Source organism: Carettochelys insculpta, chromosome 1 (assembly GCF_033958435.1).
Source record: "Carettochelys insculpta isolate YL-2023 chromosome 1, ASM3395843v1, whole genome shotgun sequence".
In the NCBI taxonomy this organism is placed as follows: domain Eukaryota; kingdom Metazoa; phylum Chordata; order Testudines; family Carettochelyidae; genus Carettochelys; species Carettochelys insculpta.
The window spans coordinates 134,534,809-134,559,594 of NC_134137.1; the positions used below are offsets into that span (position 1 = coordinate 134,534,809).

General features: G+C 42.5%; 1 protein-coding gene across 3 annotated transcripts in view; it reads right to left on the minus strand.

The window, feature by feature from the left end:
* The window catches only part of PPP2R3B (protein phosphatase 2 regulatory subunit B''beta), a 103,207-nt gene extending 89,676 nt beyond the window's left edge, over nucleotides 1-13,531 (minus strand). The window contains exons 1-2 of one of the 3 annotated variants that reach the window (XM_074992175.1): nucleotides 13,396-13,531; nucleotides 7,667-8,122 (exon numbers count right to left, since the gene is read on the minus strand). In XM_074992175.1, the coding sequence (XP_074848276.1) occupies nucleotides 7,667-8,014 (348 nt within the window). In that variant the 5' untranslated portion in view covers nucleotides 8,015-8,122; nucleotides 13,396-13,531. Of the gene's footprint in view, nucleotides 1-7,666; nucleotides 8,123-13,076; nucleotides 13,310-13,395 lie in introns of those variants that run through there. The other 2 variants (XM_074992165.1, XM_074992183.1) reach the window with 2 other exon arrangements.
* Nucleotides 13,532-24,786: the final 11,255 nt, after the last annotated feature.

The following is a 24,786-nucleotide window of genomic DNA, read 5'->3' on the forward strand; positions in this document are numbered from 1 at the left end:
TGGGACAGACCCACTTCAGACCATAGCCATACCAAAACAGACCGTTCTGTTGGTCTGTTTTGGTATGGCTATGGTCTGAAGTGGGTCTGTCCCATGAAAGCTCACGTAATAAATTATTTTGCTAGTCTTTAAAGTGCTACTTGACTGACTGTTTTTTGTTTTGAGAGTTTATAGACTAGCACAGCTCCCTCTGTTACAATTGATCTATATTACTCTATCAGTAAAGTGGGCACAAACAATACACATGTATACATCTACAAACAAAGAATCAAGGACACAGCCATCCTCCCTAGATGGGGGATTCATTCTCTGCTAGGAAGCAATCATTGAAGATTCAAGGTCTTGGTGGACAATCAGTTGAACATGGGTTTGCTATGCCCAAAAGGGCTAAGGTGGGACTCTTGACTAGTGTGATCACACCAATGCATGACATTTTCTTATTTATGCCTGGATACCGAAATGTAGCACAGGTAAAAGGAGAATCTTGTGCTCTGATGGCCAAGTTGTTAATTATACGTATTCCTGGTTACGATGGAGATCCTAGTATCAGGAAATCTGATCTTTTCTGCTAGTTCATCATGAGTTCCTGGATTATCTCAAATCCAAAGTGCATTATGCACCAGTGGAGCACTAGGAGGAGTATTTAAACTCTTCCTTTTTGTGTAACCGTTATGTGAACTAACCAGAAAGCTGGCAGGTGCTTCTCTGCCAAGGACCTCATTTTCATTGCCACGGAAGACGACTGACTCCTGGTGACTCCCTAGTTTTGGGAAAGAAAAAAAAACCTCATGCCTTAATTAAAAGCAAACCTCCAACAGAAGTTAAGAGGACACTTCCCCAGTGAACACCATAGCTGCATGCTACATGACTTTTTACACCTGTTTCTGAAGCAGCTGGTCTTAACTTGGACAGAATATTGGACCTCATTACTAGCCTGAACCCATCTGGCCATGGTTCTATGGCTTTTTGGTTTATTGGAGGCAGGGAAGTTAGTTCAGACATCAGAGATATAGCTGCCAAAACAAACTAATAGCATGTGTACTCAAATTCTGGAATCTGCTTCTCTGAAATACTTGCTTTCATAGCAAATATGGAAGGATTACAGTTAAACAAAGATTTCATGTTTGTACTTGCCCTCCCACACAGGGGCATTTTATGTGAGCTGAACAATACACCTAACTTCGTGGGTTGTGAAGGAATCCCATGCTTTTTTGCCCCAAAGGAAATTGAGAACCTAATCTGGTATCCTGGGGGAGTGAATATGAATCCTTTCAGGACTTCCTCCAATCTTGCCCAGGTCTTCATAGACTATTCAGTCTGGCGCCCAACTGAGCTAGCTAGCTTCCTTCTCATCTCTTCCTAAAATTTTCAGAAGCTTCTGATTAACTTTTTGAGTTGAGTTGCGGCTCCTCAGGACAAGATGTAAGACCTGACATGCTGTTCTACCAGAGATCCATGCTCAGGAAGAACCACGGCTCTCCAGCGAAGCAGGAAGGGCATGAAACGCCCTTTGTAAAGTCTGCAAGTGCTGACTCATCACTTTAGCTCAGTGTTTGTAGGTCAGCTCTGCCATGCCCCAAAGGGGGCAAAATGCCTGAGAGATGCATCAGCATTGGAGCACTGAAGCCACTCTATTACCAAAAACCCAAACCAACAGGGCCAAGGAGAAGAAAATGTATGTTACCGCTGCACAAAAATGAATAAAAATAAAAATTTTAAAATGAAGAAACTGAACCATCACCACTACTGGAAGCAGGTAATCTGATGACCTCAGCTAAAGGATGCAGACTTAGTCCCAGAGCATCCACCAACAGTGCATCAACTCCAGATTCCATAGATGAGGTTATAAATCTTTTAGTAATGAATAAGAAAAGAGGCTATGCAACAGAAGTTGTCTGCAATGTTAAGTATACTTCTGAAACAGTCTTAGAATACTTATTACATAGCACCGCTGAATTAGTATACACACACATCTGAGGAAGACAGAATAATTTTCCCACCTTCAAAAATAAATTTGGGGGTTCCAACAGCTTTCCTGCCGTGTAACTGATAACTGACCTCTTTCCAAGTTATAACAGTTGATCAACTGCAAAATTTGACAATTTCTTCTAATAATGCTATTTGAAGAATGTAATTTTGAATCATACAAAAGGAAAAAAACCAAAAGGAATGCAACCAACAAGTTACTGGCACCAGGACAAAGCAATGTCTATTCTATACAGCTTTTTAATACCATGCACACTTAAGAGCCTTCCAGTAGTGCATTAAGCAAGACAGATGTCACCTGCTGGATCTCATCCCCTCAGAGGGAGAAGAATATGTAGTGAAGCACCTTGGTTTGGTATGATTTTATATTAGAGATTGCAAGGTAAAAAATGTGCCTTACACTTGCGGGGTAAAATGGTGAGAATTGTGGGAGCCTTCCCTCTTGGGACAGTTCATTCAAGTTTCAAATCATCCTTGCAGAAAGTTGTGTTTCCCACACAGATGAGCTTGATCCCTATTGTTGAGTTCCATTGTTTCAGAGAAGTAAAAGTTCCTGACCCTAGGCTTTTAAACCAAAAGTTTAGATGAACTTGGCCAAAGAATATATTGAAGATAAGGACTGGGACCTTCAAGTTGATTCAAAATTCTGTGGGAAGCTACTATAGGGAAATTATGGGTGTGAAGTACTTGTGCTGCTGTGGAGGCATACTGTAGTGTATATATTAGTTGGAGTTTCCTAAATACTGAAAGCTTCATGCCTGCAGATACCACATTACTGTAATCCAGCAGAGAGTTGAAAAAGCATGAATAACTGAGGCCAGATCGTCGTCCAACAGCATGTGACAGTCTTCTAGCCACCCAGAAATGATAGCAAGTGTGACACACAGTTGTTGCTATGAGAGCTCCATGTCAGCAAGAAATCCAGGCATAATCCTTGAATGGACTGAACTAAGTGAGGATGCAAACCATCAACTAAAAGAAAATGCACTGACTGAAAACTGTGCCCACCAGCATCATCTCTGTTTTGTATGGGGTCAGCTTCATCCAGCTGCTATTCACACATGAGCTGAACTTCTCCAAACACTGGGCCATCTTAGTGGCAGTAATATGGGCACACTTCAAGAATGATAAACAGAGCTGGAATCAAGTGCCAGTAATAGGCAGATGACACACATCTGATCAGTTCACCTAGTGGCAACACAGTTATTGACAAGAACTGGAGAGAGACAGAATGTCCTTGTGGAGCTCTTCAAGTGAGGAATCTAGCAGTGGAGGTGCAGTTTCCTCATCCATCACTAGCTGTTGGATGACTCCCTCCAGAAAAGACTCAAATTCTTTTAAGTGCATTATGTTGCACATCATCTCTCCCTGGCAATGCAGCAGTATAACATGGTCATGTGTTCAATGCTGAAGAATGGTACAGGTGGATGAGAATGGATGTCCCTCCTCTATTCACTGAGAAATCATCCATTAGTGCTGCTCAGCAGTTCCAGTTCTATGTCTTGGCCTAAATCCAGACTATTTCAGTTACAGAATATTCACATCTCTTAGATGAGGCTGTTGGCCTTTTGTTAGCTTTTCTGTGAACTTGCTCAGGAATAGGAGGCTTGAGACTAGAAACAGTTGGTTAGGTCTAAGTATCCAGGGTGGGTTTCTTCAAGCTGTACTCAAACTATTGTGTATTTGAAATAGGAAGGGAATTACCTCTCCAGACCATTATCTTTTTTTTTTTTATTGTCGTCACCAGGATAGAATTGAGAGGGCTGTTACAATTCCTTGATGTCATGTAGCCAATAAATTACAACTTTCAGTATATTTATAAAATATTACATCAAAATCAGGATAAATTCTGGTGCTTATTGCAGTGAAATGAGAGGTTGTGATTTCAGTAGTTTTGCTCATGTTTAGTAATGGAAGACCAAGTCATTTCTTTGCCATCTGTTCTGCTATTAGCTTTAAGCCTCCAGATAATTAAATGACTGAAGTTATTTTCAGGCCTCAAACAAGAGGCAACTCTTTTCATTGCACTGTTATAGTCAAGGAGACTATACAAATTATGTAATACACTTCAACACCACACGGATTTTGGGGCACTTTTATTGTAATTCAGAAGTACAGGTTACTGGACTAGATGTGAAAATTAATAGAGTACTATAGAGCCAGTGTACCAATCCTGCAGATCAGATTATGTATTCTTGTACTGACATATACCTTAAGGTTTTGGTCAGCAGCCTGTGGCCCATCAGAGTTACCCGACAGTGGGCTGCAAGACATTTGGTTGACTGACTGTCTGCAGTTACTGTTCCCAGCCAATGGGAGCTGTGAAAGGGCTGCAGTGACATACTGTCTGCTGCTTCCCAAAGCTTCCATTGGCCAGGAATGGCAAACCACTGGGAGCTGCAGGGGGCAGTGCCTGAAGCTAGGCAACATCAGCAAAACATTTTGAATCCTACCATCAGATTACCCTGATAGGGCTGCAGGTTGTCCACCAGAGTCTTAATTGTGGTCCTCTTGCAGGAGTTCCTATGGTGAGTCACTGCACAGATGTTTTTCAGAGCACAGGTTTGCCCCAGACAGGTTCTCTGACTTCTGATCTGCCCCCAAGCCACCTGTCTCTGATCTGCCTGCACTGGCCCGCATACATCCTGCCCCAATGCCTGGCAAGGGTTCCTAATATATTAATAGTGCTGTTCAGGGATTCGTACACCGCTTCTCACCTCAAGTTCCACAGGACAGTAATTAAGCCCACATTTGAACAGGCCAAATCTTATGCTAGCAAAACAAAAAAGCAGTTCAGTAGCACTTAAAAGTTATTTTGTTAGTCTTTAAAGTGCTAGTGGACTGTTTTTTGTTTTGATAGTATCTAGACTAGCATGCCCATCTCTCTGTTACTAAATCTTATGCTGTCATTTTCAGTTTATGACATGATATAGACCTTGGAGAGAAAGCAAAGGTAAACCATAAAAATCAGCTGGGGAAGCCAGAAATCTGGGCAACATGTTAATGTGCTTGAGAATTCCCACCCATTTAGTGCACACTGCTGCACTGTTTAGACAAGCTCTCAAATAATTTCAGACTGTATGACAACTCTGTATTGGTTTACACTCAGATTTCCTTTTTGGGTTTTGTCAGAACAAGGAAGGCTAACTCCTTTAAGATGGAATTTAGGACAATTCTACAGCAAATTATGCAACACTGCACAATACTTGCGACCTTAGTCTAACTGAAAGGAGAGCTTAGAAACATACCATCCACTCTCTCTCTGACCTAGTATTTTACAAAGCAAGGCTTTTTATTTAAAAAAATTAAAATGCCACATTTTAACTATTGTATGGATAGGTCTGGATAATTAGCACTACACGTCACCTATATGACTGAAATTTGGCTTCTAGAGTCAGTAAGCTTTCACCCCAGGCTTCAAAACAAATGGTTTTCCTGTATTTAGAGCTCCTATCTGATCTGAGCCTGAGTAAATTCAAGAAGTTAGATGTGTACAAAATCTGGATGGCCGGGTCATAAGGGTTTTTTTTTGTTTTTTAAATATAGCAAGCTGTAAATCCATCATTTAAATCCCAACCACATCCCCAACCCTTAGCTTTTCCAGAAGGAAATTGCTGGAAAACAGATACAGGTTGAACTGTTGCTGGACCAGAGAGCTCTGGTGGCCAAGAGGGCAAGTCCAGGGCTGAGAGCTCCGAACAGGTCTAGGAAGCCATCAGCAGTGCCGGCTGGGGAGCTGGTGGCTGAGGTCAAAGATGGAGCCATGGCTGGGCTGAGAAGGTGGCTGGGGAGCCAGCAAGGGCCGAGGAGATGGTGGTGGAGGCTGGAGCAGCAGCCCCACCCAGGGCCAGGAAACCAGTGGCCACAGCCAGGGAGGGAGCCACGGCTGGGAAGCTCTAGCTGGGCTGGCAGTAAGGGGGCCAAGCAGCTGGGAGCCCTGCTGGACCCACAGTGGAGCCCAGTGGCCTGGGCTTGTGGCTAATAGGGCAGAGCAGAGCCAGAGAGCACTGACTTTCCCTGATCTTGCAAAAGCCCTCATTTGGGACAGTTCAGGTCACAAGGGTGCCACACCAGAGAGGTGTAACCTGTACCAGACTTTGCCTTATTGCACTGGAAAGGGATAACTAAAAACAAACTGGCTCTAATACGACACTGATACGCAATTTTTATGAATTCTTGCATTTATAATGTAGTCAGTAGTATCTGCATAATAAAAGAGCATTAGTCCACATAACTAAGTTTTCCACATTCATTCTATTTTATGATGATTCCACAAAGATGAATTCTGGGGCATGTTTTCACTGCAAAATTTTAAGACCATTCTGCAGCTGCCGGTATTGGCGGGGGATGGGGGGACCACACCAAGAGTAGCTCGTTCTGATCTCCTTGCTAAGATATTCTACAGCTAGCAATCTTCCACTGATAATTCAAATGGAAAGCATCTATGATCATCACGAATGGAACAAGTGGAAAGAAAGGGACATAGTTTAAACTCATTGTCCATTTGCATGTGGCTATGAGCCATTTATAGCTTCTACACCATATTGACAGAAATTCCAAGTTTAGATAACTATTAAACAGATTCAAATGATAGGTCCTCCAGATCCAAGGACAAAATACCAGTTAACTTGCCCAGAAGCTAAGGACAGAGGACTAAGACCTAGTTTTTTTTTTAAAGGGATTTAGTTGTTGCTTTGCTCAGCATTGAAATGCTTAACTGATACAGGAGTTTAAGCTTCACTTTCAAAGTGATTTCTGTGCTTAAGGAAAAGAGACTTAAGCAACTATAATAGTTAGGTATTGCAATGTAGAATAAAGAAACATGCAAACACCTACAGAATTGCAGGCCTAGGCTTTTCACCAGGACATTATCCATGTCTTGGAAGACAGTATCACTCCTTTTCCAATTGAATTAAGTGTGTACGATATATTTTTCAAACTCTGGTAAAGAGCACTGTACTGTATCAATAACAGGAAAAGCAACACATGGCCCTTGGATAATCAGTTAACTAGAGCTTCCAACCAGACACATCAGTTTGTAATGTTATCCTCTACACCTTAGGTCAAATGAAATGCCTAATACCAATTTCAGATACTAGCATAGCTTGTAAATCCAACAAGTGCAGTAAAGATTTTATCAAATGCAAACTCGCATAAATGTGGAAAAGAACTTAAAGGCTAAGTTTATTAAAACAGCCACTCTTACTAAAAATCAACAATATTCTACAATTCCTAATCCTATCAGAGGAAATGATTTTTCTGCAGAAATAGGGTTTGCTGTGGTACATTTCACGTCTAGAAAGATTACATAGTTCTGATTAAAATATACTGTTGTATTATGTTTTATTGGTCAGTTTAAATGTCTTTGTATTACTTTGTTAAACACCACAATACTGAAGAACTAACAACCACCATTGTTGATTTTGAAGAACTGAAGAGTCAAGAGAGGGAAAAAAAAAGTTACTCAAAGTAAAAAAGAAACCAGCAAACAATCAAGTATAAGACTATCAGTATCTTGGGATTTAGACAAGTATTAGTAAAAAGATTACTGATGTATGTCTCCAATTCACTAAGCACAGAGGGGAAACAAACATCCTTATAACTTGCCCACACCATATGCTTCAGATTCATCTATTTCACAAGTATTCTAATTTAAGTCTCAAAAAGTAAAGGAACTTACTACTCTTGTCCCAGTAGATCTACGTATTCCTCTATTAGATATATTTCTTGGGCTAGTTGATGTTCCCAGTGGGAGAGCTGTAGAAAGATGAGGAGGACTGGAAGGAGTCACCAAAGGAGACATCAGGTTATCTAGCATACTTTGCTTAGATTTGGAATTTTTATTAGTAAAAATGAAAGGTTCACTCTCCCCAGCATCTCCACTACCAATTTCAGTCTTCTCTTCATTCTTAATCCTTCTCAAACAATCCTTTAACATCGACTGGGTTGCTGGCTGACTCAGCCAGCACAAGAAGAGTTCATCCACTTTCATTTTTAATACAGGCTGCAAAACTTTCCCAGCTGGCATCTTTTACCAGTTCACCTTTGTTCCAACAAACTCAAATCAACTAGAATAAAAGAAACATTCACAGCTTATGCTGCAGTCTTTCACTCTGTTGCATAAAATCCAAGGTGCCTGTTTAAAAGAAAAAAAGATTGTATTAATAAAACCTTGTTGCAATGATAAGACTTTACTAAGTGGTAGAAACTTGGATACAAGGATTGATGACAAACATACACATAAATAAAGGAGAATCAGATCACATCCCACCAACTATGGATTAGTACCACAATCAAAGAAAGGGATTTTAAAACTAATTTGGGGTGTGAAAATTATTTCTTAGTTCCCATCCTGTACAATCACCACATAAGAGAAATATACTACAGACCTATTTTTGTATAAAACTACATCATTCAAGGTATGAAAGATCCACACGCCTAACACAGTTATCCTGAATACCAAAGACCCTTTCCTGTCAATTTCGTAAAGGATTTTTGGGGAAATGGATCAATTACACTACAGCTATGTCTACATTAGCCCCAGCACTTTGATAATGAACCTAATCAAAAATGCTAATGAGGTGCTGTCATGAATACACAGCACCTCATTAACATAACAGCAGATGCAGCACTTCAAAAGTGTCACTTTCGATTGCATGCAGCCCGTCTTCACAGGGTCCTTCTCGAAAGGACTTCAGACTCCAAAATCCCCTTATTTCTATTTGGTTATAGGAACAAGGGATTTCAAAGCATGTGGGGTCCTTTTCAAAAGGACCCCGTGTAGACGAGCCACACGCTATCAAATGCGGCACTTTGGAAATGCCGCAGCCGCCATAATGCTAATTCATGGCAGCGCCTCACTAGCTTCTTTCGATTAGGTTCATTATCATGCTCCTTTCAAAGTTCTGGGGCTAGTGTAGACATAGCCGAGGAGAACCTCTTATCAGGCTAGGGGTGTGTTTTCACTAAAGCTTGCACTGGTGCAGTACTGTTCATGAAGGCAAATCACTTATATTTATTTCCAACTTTGCCAGAAATCTTTGTCAGTGTAAACGTGCAAAGTTTCAAGTGCTTTTGTTTTTTTTTTAAATGAAAATAGAAGTCAGTCTTGACTAAGGCTTCAAACATGACTGATACTACAGAGCCTTTACATACAAGCAATGAAATTCCATGCAAAATAAATTAGTATTAATGAAATGTTAAGACTGAAGCTAGTATGCATGAGTGTCACTCAATGCAGATTTAAGCCTGAAAACTCAGCCTATAATCTACATCTCATGCTTATGTTTTAAAATCTTATCCCTTTGCCTCCCTAAGGACATGGGTACACCACACTTCTCTTTTGGAAGGGGCATGTTGGAACAGTCTGGACACTGTATGAAGCAAGCAGGAAGATTTATTACACACAGCGCTGGTGGAGTGTCACTTCACCCGTCAGGACTCAGTGGAGCACTGCAAGATAATAGGCTACAATTGATTATATAGGATGCTAATGGGGTGGGGAGAGAGAAACTATGGCATAGGTTTACCCAAGCTGGATAGATTCTAACAGCCAGATGAAATGAATACAATAAGCCAATGATCTAAAAAGGTAACACAGCATCCCCGCCCATAGTTTACAGTACAGCTTAGCTCTAGTACAAGTGGTTTTCCTTAACAAGTTACTTAAGCAAAGCAGACATTTAATGATATTTATGTCTCATTGGATTAATGGTGCATCTACAGAAGTAATGACGATGCCTTCAAATGGGTATATGTAGAAGATAAAAGCAAAGGACAGTAACAGCATAGAGTAATACCACATTTGTTTTGAGTGCCAGCCTAGGATAGCAAATGGGATGGTGCTATACCTTGGCTCTCATATGCATGGCCTCTTCTTGGAATGTGGTTGCTCAGGCAACCATCCCTTCCTCCGAACTCCAAGGCCCTGTCTGAGTTGAGACAATCTTCCCCAGGTCTTGTGAGTGACATGAGGGGGCCTAGCAGGGTAGCCTTCCACTCATGTTAACTTGGTTTCTGAACTATGAGTATAGGCCTACTCCAGGCTTTAGGATTCAAATAGGGGGTCTTTAGAACAAACCACGGCCTGCCTCAGAAATTTTCACCCTACAAGGCATGTAAATTATGGCCATTCAAAAATGCAAGTGAGATGCTAACATGATTATCCAGCACTTCATTTGCATAATGGTAGCCATCAGACCCATCAAAAGTGTTGATTTCAAAATAAAAATAGCCATGTAGCCAGTGTTCCTTCAAAAGGATGCTCCAGATATGCAGCTTTTTTTGTGTTGAAATCAGCACTACTGACAGGTCAGGTGGCCATCACTATGCAAATGAGTCACTGAATACTCATCAGTCTCATTTGCATTTTTGAACAGCCATAATTGACATGCCCCTTCCAAAAGTGAGGAGCAGTGCAGCCACAGCCTAAGTAATTTATCCTGCAATCCTATATTAATTCTCCTCTTGTTTACAGAGCTAAGTTAAGGTGCTGTCTTCAAACTATTTGATTCTTAGGTTTCAGTCAGAACTACAAAAACAAATCAATGTTGAAAACACCAGTTAATTTTATTAGCCTTTGCAATGCATAGAAGATTCTGCTTTTATAAGCCAACCCAAACCTATCATGCTTAAAATGTTGGTATAGCTGCATGATGTTTCAGCTTTGAATTGCTCTCACTTTTGAGGCAAAACTACATGTTGAACATGTCCGAGTTTAGAGGTTTAATGGTGGAAGAAAAGGATTATAGCAAAATATTGAGAAAATATGGATTTTTCTCCCAGTTACGTAGTTGATACTGATACTTGTCTCACACACACCACTTTTTTTTTTTAAAACCTTCACAAAGGGAGTTAATGTTTGCATAGCAGTCTTATGCTTAGGTAGAAGGCTTTAAGATGTATAAATTAGTTGTAATTATTACTGAATTCTCAGTTAAGGAAAAAGCATATCTGAAGTTTTTGATACCATAACTTACATATGCTTAAAATTAGCAAGTTTGAGCTTTTATCCAGTTTTCCAGCTAGCGTGATTCACAATAAGGATCAAATCAAATTCAGGATCCTTTAAACATCCATAGCATCACTTATTCAGCCTTTTAGATATGTTTTGCTTTTCCTGGTTTAAGTTAACATTAGATTTGCAAAGTAATACGTACTGCATCAGGTTTAACTGCAAGTTAGATTTTCCGCTAAGTATTTGCAGACTGTTCCATGTTAGTCTGTTTTCCTAACAAAACAAGCAAGCAGTCATGTAGCACCTTAAAAACTAACAGAATAATTTATTAGGTGATAAGCTCTCATGGGAAAGACCCACTCCTTCAGATCTGGAGATATGCAGTACAGCACTGACAGTTTTATAACATGGAGATCCAAAAAATTGAAATAAACTGTCAGATCAGATACATAGGCGTGAAAGGGGAGGGTGGGGAAAAGGGGACCGCAATACTAAGTGTTCTGCCTGAGATCCCTGCGAATATCAAAGAACAGAAAGCAACTTTAGCAACTACCTCACACATTACAAAGACAGCTTCGTATTCTTTGATATTCCCAGGGATCTCAGTCCCCTTCCCCCACTCTTTCCCACCCCACTTTAGTCCTATGTATCCGATGCCAGTTTTTCTTTTTGGATCTCTGCGGTTATAAGACTGTCAATGCTGTACAGTAAATGCTGCTGCCACTTGGTTCCCAGCTTTTTGCAACTTTGGGAGCCAGGAAACCAACCAGTCCTGCTGGGCTGGTCAGTTTCCCAGCTCCTGCAAGCCCAGGGGATCCAGGAAGGAGGCTGCAGCTTGGCTCCTGTCTTCCCTGGACTTGCACAAAAATTCAAGTTGTGTGGGGATGGCAGAAACACAATCCCCACATAACTCAAGGGTTTACTGTACTGTATATCTCCAGATCTGAAGAAGTGGGTCTACCTCACGAAAGCTCATCACCAAATGAATCAGGAACACATGTAACATTAAAAGTTAAACTGATTTGCACACTGTAAACCAGGGGTCAGCAACCCCCAGCACAGGTGCCAAGAGCAGCACACAAGCTGATTTTCATCAGCACATGAGTTGGGAGCTCAGTCCTACCCCTCTTCCCTCATGCAGCCAGGAGCTTGTACAAAACCTGTGGATTAACAGAAGAAAAGCTAATGCTACCAACTACCACCTAAACAATAAAGCTCTGTATCTTACTTTATTTGTGAATTAAGCCACTGTAAGTAGGCCTATTAGTAATTTTAAAAATCATCACTGGCACTTGAACTGTACATAGGGGTCAAAAAGTGAGGTTCAGCACTCCACCTGGGAAAGGCTGCTGACCCATGCCATAACCCACTGAGACTTTTAGAAAATATCACCCACGGTTCATGTTTTAGGCTGTCCTCAAATAAGAGCAGAGCAACAACTGAGTATTCCATTTTTCCTAAATTGCATACGTTTGCTTCCGTAACATTGATGCCACTTTTGCAGTAGTTTTCTGCAGGAAAAGCATGTGCAAGATGCAGCTCAGACAAACTGCAATGATAATGGCTGCAATTAAACAGGCAGAGCTACAGTCAAATAATCTACTTTATATCTCTCACACAGACCCTTTACATTGGTTGCTATAGTTTTTTCCCCGCACACATTGTTTACAAAATCAGTTATCCATGGTATTAAACTCATGCCCTATTCATGGAATGGCAACCATCTGATAGGGAAGGAACTCAGTGAGTGGCCCAGATCACACAGCACACTGAAGGACTAATCATGAACCATGAAATTAATGGACTATCAAGAGGAAATACTTCACAGAGCACATAGTCAAACTCTGGAACCTGTCACCAGGGACTGTTAACGAAGCCAGAAACATAACTCGGATAAAAAAAAACCAGAGGGATTTAAATAGGTTTACAGAAGATGGACTAGCCATGGTTTTTAGCAGGGCAACCACACCGCCGTAAAATTACCGGCTTTGTTTACCCTGCTCTGGCTTTTCACATCGGGCATCCAATCACCCCAGCCACTACCCAAGATGATGAGCGACGCAACCCCACCCTCCCGCTGGGCACACCGATAGCCAGGAGCTGAGAGGCGACGGATGGGCTGTTTGGTACTTGCCCGGTTTTGTTCACGCCCTCTGCAGCGCCTGACACCGGCCTCGGTCAGAAGACAGGGGACGGGGCTGGAGGGATCCTTGGTCTGCCAGGCTCGGGCCAGTCTGATGGCCTTCGCGGCCTCCAGCCCTGCTGAGTCCCAGCGCCGGGGGGCTGACAGGTCCCCACCACACCCCCTCCCTGTTTCTGTGCGGTCCCTTCTCCACCGGGCGGCCCCGGAACCCGCCCAGAGCCCGGGCTAGAGCCACACAGGGCCCCGGGAGCCCCTAGACGAGGTGGGAGGCGCAGCGCTCTAGGGGCGGGGCAGCTGCTTCACGTCTCACCTCCAGCGCCTCCCGCCGCTGCCTTCAAACCCCCCACGCCGCGACTCCTTCCGGCCCGCCCCGCCCGGGAGCGCGCGCTTTATACACCCGCAGCTCTCACGAGAATCTCCCAGCGAGAAGCTGCGTGCGGTTGCCCAGGGTAACGGTGGGGAGGGGGGCGGAGAGGGCCACGTGGCTAGAAGGAAACACGGCCGCGCCAGGAAGAGGCGCTGATTGGTGACGTCACCGCGCAGACGCCTTGCTTTCCCAACAGCCTGTGCGGTGTAACAGCCCCTCTCACCGCTTCTCCTTTCACAGCAGCCCTTGGGGTCCGTCCAGTCCCTTTGCTGCAGAGCTTCGTGCCTGTGGTGTCCGTGGGCAGAGCTTCCCCCCTGCATACCCTGCGAACTGCCGCCCCATCTCCTGTGGGACAAGGGTTGGGGCTTCGCTCTGCCCCAGGTTAACCCTGGGGCTGCTGCCTTCCGCATCACCAGGTGCCTTCTCTCCCTCTTGGGAGCCCCCTGTCCCGTGGCTGAGGGGACATCCCTGGGAGTGGTGCTGCTGCTGCCTGGTTTCATAGTGCATCATCACATAAGGGGCCCAGCATGTCACTGCAGCCCATTAGTCACACCTGCAAGGTGCTGCTGCGCATCAGTGCCATTTGTAACTATTGTCCTAGGCCGCTTCTAAGAACTACCCCATCCTCACCCAAATTCCCTTGTGAATGGCAGCTTCTTTTGGCGATAGCTGTCAAGATCTGCTTCGTGGTCAACAGCGTACTTGTTGGTATTCTGGAGAGAGCTGACTAATCACGGGATGCTGGCTGTCCTTGTTTCCAGCTGCTAAGTTCCATTAAAAGGGAGCTAAAAATACATTAAATATTTTCCTATTACGTTTCTATGTAAGCAATTGCTGCAGTTGCCATAGGAATAGTATGGTGGAGTTTCAAATGGAAGGAAAGGTGGTTTCACGTGACTGCAAATGGGAGGGAATGTAAAGTCAGGCAATGACAAATGTAAAGGTAGTAGGTGGTAGACAATGTTAACGTCTCAGCAACTCACTGCTACATAGTCTCAAGAGAAGTAGCTGTGTTAGTCTGTATCTTCACAAAACAAAAAAGCAGTTCTGTGGCACCTTAAAGACTAACAGTGTAATTTATTAGGTGATGAGCTTTCATGGGAGAGAAAGCTCATCACCTAATAAATTATATTGATAGTCTTTAAGATGCTACAGGACTACTCTTTTGTTCCCTGCTACCTAGTTCACTTCACTCTTTATCTTGTTCTGCAGCCCCAAAACTCCTGTGTACTTTCATACATAGTATAAATTTATGTATATAAATCTCTTAGGCTGTTTACATAGGTGTGGGGGTTGAGGGTATTAAGAGGGACGTGTTTAACCCCTTGTGCACATACAACCTTTCACTCATCTATTGGCACCTGCTCAGTAGAGCTGCAGGCTCCCTGTATTTTTACCCAGATAACCCCACCCACTCTTCTGATATTATTGCAGCTCCTTTCATATATTATCCATGTGTCACCGTGAAATAAAAGAAAGGATTTAGATAAATTTAATCTACTTGGTATGTAAGCTTCCTATGGTATCTTGTTGTTGTGATGGAATGGCATTTTTTGAAATGTCATTGTTACAGGACTGGGGCAGCACTGGAGGTGTTCTTTCCCTACCTTATAATCTATATGGAGCAGCAACAAAAACATTGGAATGGAGTTCAGAATTTCAGAAGGTATGGAGAACATAGCTATGCATACTCTGCAATAAAACACCCATGGCTCACCCATGTCAGCTGACTCAGGTTGCACAGCTATAAAATTGCAGCAAAGACATTTGGGCTTGAGCTGTAGTCTGGCCTCTGGGATCTTGCTGGTAGGGAGCGGTACAGAGTCAAGACTCTGGCACAAGCTCAGACATCTACATTTCAGTTTTAGAGATACACAGCCTGACTCCCGCTGCAAGCTTGCATTAGGTGACACAGGCCATGTGCAGGTGTTTTATTGGAATGTAGATGTACCCTGACTTTAAATTAGGTGAATCTAGAAGCATTGAAAAAATGGGCTTGTTCCTCCATCTGTGAAAAGTGAAGAGGAAATAGGTAAGAGGAAGCTAAGATTGGATGAGTAAAGGAGAAGATTCCTATGAGCATCAAGAGACGATCTGATATAAATCAAAAGGCCAGCAAAATCAGGAAAGCAATTTCTGTATTAAAAATGCTTGCCTTTTACCCAAAACAATGGTACTATTGTCATTGGGTTTGACCTTTTTGAACTATTCCTCCAAATAAGTTCATATTTTACCTCATTATAACATTAGATTCAGAGATGTTAAGAAAGCCTGTAAATTGATGAAGCATAGTTTGAGGGGCCCTCCCTTTTTTGATCAAAATGGTACTCTGACTCCAGCATGTTGGACTGAAAAGTAAGGAGGAGGATTTTAGGAAGGCTAAAATGTAATGAATTCCACTATTCAAGATAGGAAGTGATTAAGGCATTGAGCATAAGGTATGCAAAACAAAACTGGAAGTAAGGATAAATCTGTGAGTGTTCTGGAGACAGCCTAGGATGACTTCAATATGAGGATGAGGGAAGGGGAAAAAAGTTTATGCGCCATGAATTACAAGATTTCTAGCCCTAGGGTTATAGGTCTGAGTTAAACAGTGAGTGGTAGAAGAGTCAGAGATGTGGCAAAAAGAGGACTCTTGAAACATTTTGAATGTCTTTGAAGCATTTCTTAGTGAGGATGTAGCCATCTGGTGATTGACTGAGTGACAACAGGTGACTGGAGAGGGATCAGAGAGTGAGTTGTAAAGCTGGATAGTATCTGCATAGAAATGATTCCCTTTGTTGATGCTGGCAATGAGATCTTCCATAGAGAGCAGATGGAGAACTCAGAGAAAGGAAATAAAACATTGGTGAAAAATACACAGGGTCTAAGTTTTGTCTGTGCAAGTTGGTGTAAATTCAAATAGAATTGGTAAAGAAAATAGAATTGGTAAAGATTTACACTGTTTTCTGTGAGATGGGAATTGGACCCTCCATGTCTTCAATGAAGCAGGTAGCACTTGGGAAAGATCATCAGCTGGTACAGTTGGCATAACACTTTGGCAAGTTGATCCAAGGGAAAAACTTGAAGGATCTGGAACTGGTTTCCTTCAATAGGATGTCTATCTATGCTTATGGAACTTGCTTCCACTATTGATGTCTGAGCCCAACCTTGTCCCATGTTAGAAAAAGTTATAAATGCACCTCTTTGCAAAGGGCTTCGAACTAAGAGCTGACTTTGGACTTCCCTATAGAACCTTGTCTTTTTTCAGGTATTGCCATATCTCAGTTGGCTTAAAGTGCGATTGACAGAGGTGTGTTTTGGTTCAATATATGCAAAATGAACCTATTCAGTTTAGTGATGGACAACACTTAAAATGTATATTTAAATAATAAAAATGAGTGCATGCATAATGAGACAATATCCAGTGTCTTAAAATGAAAGTAGTTCAGTAGTTATGCAAAAGGTGGTAAAGGTTACATGTGGGAATGACTGATGATCAGGAAACAGGTTTAGGAGGATGAAGTTGGTACAGTAAAATAATATACACCAATAAAGGACTCAGAGCATATGCAAAATCAGTATACTTTTCATGATTGTGCACTGATAATTGGAGATATAAGATAATTGGGGCCTAGTAATTCAGATCTTTGTGGGTTGTAGTTAGTACCTCGATCTTCACCTGGAATTTGCAGTCCATACACAGTAGGAAATAGAAGAGGCTGACCTCCCTACTTATATTACTGCACATGTATGCTTTTCATATATGATTTATTTGTACCTTTACATTAGGGTGACCAAATGACAAGAGAGGAACATGTGCAGGATACCCATTCCTCTCAATGGCCAGGCTACTGTCTCTCGTCTTCCCCTGTCTCTCCACCTGAGGCCCTGCTTCTCTTCTTTCCCTGAGGCCCCATCGTTGCTCTGACCAGAAGCTAAAGCCAGGGTGTGGCAAGAGCCTTCCAAGGAGCCTAGACTGCTGTGGGGAACTCTGAACTGTCCACCTGCCTGGGGAGCTGGGAGGCCTGAGAGCAGCCATTAGTCCGGGTCTCATCCCCACAGCAGCGAGGGCTCCCTGACTCTTACCATAGCCTGGCTGCCACTTCCAGCCACACCTCAATGCCTCCTCCATTGGAATGAGGCTGACACACGTGTGCCTCAGGCAGGCACTAAGCATCACTGTAGAAAATCTGGGCAAATGCTTTCTGAAGATCATTCAGCCTGGGACCAGGACTTGAACTCTGCAATGTGAGTCTGTTCTGCCTCATTTAGGGTGGTTTGTTGCCCTTCTTCAAATATAATATTTTAGAAGGGTTATTTTGTGAAGCCTTTGGCTGTAGTTCTAAATCCACCAATAAGAATCTACATTAAAACAATATTAAGTGGCCAAAATTAATGGTTGCTTTTTAAAGCCATAGAGTATAATTTACCAATATTGCTTGGTAACATCATTTTCAGAGTGTGTATATAGATCATCTGATGTATGAAAAGTAGCTCCAAATACCGCTTCATCCTAAAACAACTTCAGCTTTTTCTGTGTCACTTTCCAGAACTCACTCTTCACTATAAAGTCACCAGCGCACCTTCTAATCTTCTCCATCCATGTGCAGATTTTTTTCCATCCATGTGCAGAATAATTTTTATGTGCACTGAGACATGCAAACTACAACACTTTCATAGGATATAATTTTAAAAGAAAAGAACTACTATTGTGTCCATCTTCTAATATGGTTGTTGCTAATACAGACCACAATTTTTACATTTAGGTGCCTAAAGTTAGTTGTAAAACCGGTATTTCAGCATTTAAGACATAAATAGTGGCCTGATTTTAAAAATTGCTCATGACTTGTAACTCATGCTTAGATCAATTGGAGGTTGGTGTGCTCAGCATTTCTAACAATCAGGTCACATTTATTTAAGTGCCTACATTTGACAGTTTAGACCATAGCTGCTAATCCGGTTTGTGTCTCAAAATTTGCTGTTGCTTTTCTGACGTGGTAATGTGACAGAGACGGCTATGGAAAGGGATCTGGGTGTCATAATGGATCACAAACTCTATGTGAGTCCACCATGTAACACTGTTGTAAAAAAATATTGGGATATGTTAGCAGGAGTGTTGTAAGAAAGACATAAGAAGTAATTCTTCTTCTCTGCTCTGATCTGATTAGTCCTCAACTGGAATATTGTCCTGTCCAGTTTTGAGTGCTGCATTTTTGGAATGGTGTGGATAAAATGGAAGAAGTCCAGAGAAGTGATCTAGAAACATGACCCCTGAAAGAAGATTGAAAAAAATTTCCTTTTTTTAGTATGGAGAAGAGAAGATTGAGAGGGGCCTTGATAACCGTTTTCACATTCACAAAAGGTGTTACAAGGAGGAGGGAGGAAAAAATGTTCTTAGCCTCTGAAGAGAGGGTAAGAAGCAATGGATTTAAGTTGCAACAAGGGCAGTTTAGGTTAGACGTTAGGAAAAGCCCTCTGGTCCAGCACTATCTTGTCTGTCAACATCTGTAATTCAGCATGATTTTAGTTAACTGGATGACCACTTACCATGGGTATGGCCAAGTTTCCAGTGGTCCCACAGAGTTTGTTTACAGCTACCAATCCTGGCTCCCAATGTTCTGTGCTGTTATTTAGCTGTAATTTATGCCTAAATGGCTACGTCTACACGTGAAGCCAACATCGAAATAGCTTATTTCGATGTAGCAACATCGAAATAGGCTATTTCGATTAATAACGTCTACACATCCTCCAGGGCTGGCAACGTCAATGTTCAACTTCGACGTTGCGCGGCACCACATCGAAATAGGCGCCGTGAGGGTACGTCTACACGCCAAAGTAGCACACATCGAAATAAGGGTGCCAGGCACAGCTGCAGACAGGGTCACAGGGCGGACTCAACAGCAAGCCGCTCCCTTAAAGGGCCCCTCCCAGACACAGTTGCACTAAACAACACAAGAGCCACAGGGCCGACAACTGGTTGCAGACCCTGTGCCTGCAGCATGGATCCCCAGCTGCCGCAGCAGCAGCCAGAAGCCCTGGGCTAAGGGCTGCTGCCCACGGTGACCATAGAGCCCCGCAGGGGCTGGAGAGAGAGCATCTCTCAACCCCCCAGTTGAACGTCAAAGTAGGGCGCTATTCCGATCCCCTCATGAGGTTAGCGACTTCGACGTCTCACCGCCTAACATCGAAGTTAACTTCGAAATAGCGCCCGATGCTTGTAGCCGCGACGGGCGCTATTTCGAAGTTAGTGCTGCTACTTCGAAGTAGCGTGCACGTGTAGACACAGCTAATGTCTTCTAAGAGCCCAGTAAGAAGTGGAAATATTGGTAATGCTGCTAGACAATATTGACCTATTGTGGTTTGGGAAATGCACCAGTCAGGTTCCGAGGGTGCTGGACTAGAGAGGTTCAACCTGCACTAGTGTTGAAACTCATCAAGTACTGTAATCTGTGTGGATCTAGAACTCTGACTTTTGGCATTTCAGGCATGCTCTTGTCTGCCTGGGTTAAAAGACTGAGAATCTCTTACACTACAGACCCACACCACCCAACAACCGTGCTACTTCAGCCTTTCTTGCAGCTGCCTACCAAAAATAGAGTTAGAATGGGGAGCTAGATATCATATGGCCTCCCAAAGTAGAATCATGTGCAGACAAAACATTTCAACAATGCTGACTTAGTCCACATGCTCTGCAGTCAGCTACAAACTCGGGAAAGCATGAAATTCAGAGTTAAGATTCAAAATTTGTCTCTCTCCCTTTACTTTGTGACTAGATATGGCAGAAAATATAGCCTGGGTAATCACTTGCAGATCAGCAATTCGTACACCACCAGGCAGCTTGTAGCTGGGATTAATTATGAATTGCTTTGCTGCCTGTCAACTTGTGTCATGGATTTAGACATTATTTTAAAATATTTTTGTCCATGAGTATGTTTTACTCCCTCTGTATCACACGGTGTGTTTACTGACTGTTGCATCATCACAGGCTGTCTCTTTATGTTCGTGGTGGTTGCTACATGGGAGTATAAACATTTCAGAAAGGAAGAAGAAAAAGTACTTTAAAACGTACTTACTGTAAGAGCCGGTGCACTATTCACCAAACAGGAAAAGCAGTTGAGCAGTTGTTTGCCATTAAAGTTTTAGTCCGATCAATTTGGTATTTTATATTGCTCCAGAGCAAGAAAATTGAGCAGTTGTGCATTTTGCTCAGTTAAGATATAGGGGATTGTTTCTCTTTGGCTGTGGCTTGGACCGTGTTTACTGTAATCCAAATATAAAAGGCTAGATTCCCATTAAGTCATCCTGATCTTCTGATCCTGGGTTTATGGAGTTCTAAAACTGTAAGTAAAGGTTTTACATGACTGTGTATCCAAGTATCAAGCCTGTGTGAGAAAGGAGGAGGGTTAGGGGTAGGATTAGCTCCTCTTCCCCATAAAACAATCCCAGCTACAGAAACATTACTGACAGTTGAACAGATTCCACTCCTAGGAGGAAAAGGGGCCTCTTCTCATTTCTGTAATGAAAGCTGCAAGGAAGCTACATCGATGACCACCCTTTTGTCAACTAGGAAAATCCTGGTCAACAGAACATAGAACATTGGAACAATGTATGAAACAGGAGAGACAGTGCAAGTGTCTGCAGAAATGTGATGCAATAAGGATACAGTACTTGGGCTCAGTGAGACCAGATGGCTACAGCCAGGACAACTAGGACTGCCAATAGGAGAGATGCTACTCTACTCAGGTCATGAAGATTACAATGCTTCACACACAGAAAACATGGCACTTACATTATCAAAAGAAGCACAGAAGTCATTGATTGGATGGGAAGTCCATGGACCAAGAATAATAACAGCCTCATTCAGAACTAAAAGGAAAATCAAGAGGAATATCATCCAGTGCTATGCACCACCAAATCATCACAGTGAAGAAGCAAAAGATGACTTCTACAATAGACTGCAAGATGTACTTGACAAGCTACATAACAGAGGAGTGAACATTATGATAGTATACTTTAATGCCAAAATTGGAGCGGATGACACTGGCTATGAAGAGGTGATGGGCATCTGTGGATTGGGAAACATGAATGAAAATGAAGTAAGGTGTGCAGACATTTGGGCCCTTAACAACTTTGTCACTGAAGGCAGCGTGTTCCCTCACAAAAGAATTCTCAAAGCAACAAGGATATCTCCAGAGAATTTACAGAGAACCAGATCAACCACCTTTGTATATCAAAAAAATTCAGAAGATCACTGCATGATATATGAGTGAAGAGTGGAGCTGATATAGCATCAGACCACCATCTACAGGTTTCCAAACTGAATTTGAAGCTGAAGAAGAACATGCCAGAAACAATAACCAGAAGACAGAAATACAACATCAGCCCCTTGAAAGATACAAAGACCCAGGAATGTTATCGACTTATGTTGACCAGCAAGTTCCAGGTTCTACAAGATCTGTACAATGAAGACACAGATCTACATATCTGGTGGCAAAAGTGAAAGAAACAGTAACAGCAACCTGCGAAGAAGTAGTTGGACCACAAAAAACCCCAACAAAAGAAATGGATCTCGGCAAAAATAATGCATAAGATAAAAGAGAGGAAGTACATAGAAGAGGCAGTTAACACCAGAGCAGCAAAGGCAGCAGCACACAAAAAATACACAGAAGTCAACACAAAGGTGAAGAAGATTGTGAAGACGGACAAGTGGAATTGAGAATCTGGCAGAAGAAGCAGAAGCTGCGGTGGCAAGTGGAACCATGAAAGAGCTATATGCCATTACAAAGAAGCTTTTGGGAAAATGCAGCAGACTTCAACAACCAGTGAAAGACAAAAAGGGACAGGTGATAATAGGGACAAAGCAGCAACTGAACAGATGGGCGGAACATTTCAAAGAGCTCCTCAATGGAACAGCCCCTGAAAATTCACCAGCCATCCACCAGCAGAAATTGATCTTCCACTAGACTGTGGCAAACCAACTAGAGAAGAGATCAGGAAGGCCATTTTGAAAACAAAAACAGTGAAGTTGCAGGCCCAGACGGCATGCCTGCAGGAGTACTCAAAGCGGACATCAGTACCACAGTAGAAATGCTGTTCCCCCTGTTTGAGATGATCTGGGAAGAAGAGGATATACCAGCAGACTGGAAGAAAGGCTACCTCATCAAGATCCCAAAGAAGGGCAGCTTAAGCAGCTTGCGAGAATTATAGTGAAATCACACTTCTGTCAGTATCAGGAAAGATCTTCAACAGCATTGTCCTGGAAAGAATGAAAAACACAGTGGACCGAGAGCTGAGAGATCAGCAAGCGGGCTTTCTACAAAATAGGTCATGCATTGACCAGATTGTAACATTACGAATAGTGTTGGAGCAAATTATAGAATGGAATTCACCACTTTACATCAACTTCATTGACTATGAGAAAACCAGCATTACAGAATACCAACCAAGTTAGTCGGCCTCATTAAGAACTCTAAAGAAGGAATGACCTGCAAAGTTTACCATGGGGGACAGTTCACAAGGTGCTTTGAACTGAAGACTAGAGTCCAGAAAGGCTGTTTGTTGTCACCATTCCTCTTTCTCCTGGTGATAGATTGGGTCATGAAGACGGCAACAACAGGGAAAAGAAATGGGATTCACTGGACATTCTGGACCCAGCTGGATGACCTGGACTTCACTGATAATCTGGCACTTCTGTCGTACAGCCACTGACAGATTCAAGAGCAGATGTCAGACCTTGCAAACATCTCAGGTACAGGTGTCTTGAACATCCACAAGGGAAAAACTAAGATCTTGAACATCAACATCAGTAGCACAGAGCCAATCATATTTGGTGTCAGGGCACTGGAAGAAGTTGAGGTCTTCATATAGCTGGGCAGCATCATCGCCAAAGAGGAGGGGCACCGATGCTCATGTGAGAGTAAGGATTGGGAACCCAAGAACAGCTTTTCTTCTCATGAAAAACAACTGGAATTCTAAGCAGATCAGAACTCAGAATAAGATCTGGTTATTTAACTTCAATGTCAAATCAGTCCTACTGTATGGAGCAGAAATTTGGAGAACAACAAAGAGGACTGTCAAAAAATCCAGACCTTTATCAATAACTGACTGTAAAATCCTCCAGATCCACTGGCCATACACCATCAACAACCAAGACCTGTGGCAACTACCTCACCAACTTCCTGCTGAAGAAGAAATCAGGAAGAGAAGTTGGTGATGCATTGGACATATGCTTAGAACACCAACCACCGACATCACAAGACAAGCCTTAAGTTGGACCCCCCCCAAGGAAAAAGGACAAGGGAGTGCCCAAGAAACACCTGGCATAGAGATCTGAAGGCACTAAAAAGGTGGGATACATCTGGTCAGAACTGGAAAAGGTCACCCGGGACAGGGGACACAGGTGAATGGTTGTCAATGGCCTATGCGTCAAGATGTAGGAGTGGAAGAGGCTTCCTACTACTACTGTATCCCAGCTGTATGAAGCAGATGGAAAACTGCTCAAAACACAATCTTAGGTGCTATGCTTAGTAAGGTGTGTGTGAGGACACTTAAGGGACACAGCAGAGGGAATCTGTTCATTCCCGAGTTTGAATGTGATTAAGCTAAGCTCTCCTGTCACACTGATGTGATGATTATACACAAAAGGAGAAGCTAATGTACTGCATTCAGAAACAGCCAGCTGTGGCTAGGCCTACCAAGCACTTCATCTGCCCCCAAACACCCTTGAGCCTCTCATAGACCAAGGATCCTAACAACTCTGTCTAGATGGCCAGGACATAGCATTAGAAGCTGGAGCTGAGTTATATTGCTGTGACAGAATATGCATTTCTTTGTACTCTTTATTTACTTACTGCATATGTATTATGTGAGCAGCACAAGAATTACAATTTCTTTACTCAAACAGTACTTGGGTTTTGCAAAGTTCATGACAGCTGAAGTATATTCTTGTTAGCAATAATTTCTTTTATTCGTGGAGTCTACTCATGCATTATATGTGTTCCAAGTGTCAACTGAGAAGTGAAACACGGTATCATCTTGGCTAGTGGTGTTCTAATTAGTTCATACATTTAATAATAATTAACCAGATTAGTTCATAGAATGATAGAATCATAGAATCCTAGAGCTGGAAGGGACCTGAGGTTGTCATTGAGTCCAGCAACCTACCTAAAGCAGGATCAACCTTAACTAAATCATCCTAGACAGGACCTTGTCAAGCTGGGACTTAAAACCCTCTAGGGATGGCGATTTCACCACCTCTGTATGTAATGCATTCCAGTGCTTCACCCCCGCTCCTGGTGAAATAGTTTTTCCTAATATCCATCCTACATCTCCCCTTCTGTAACCTGAGCCCAT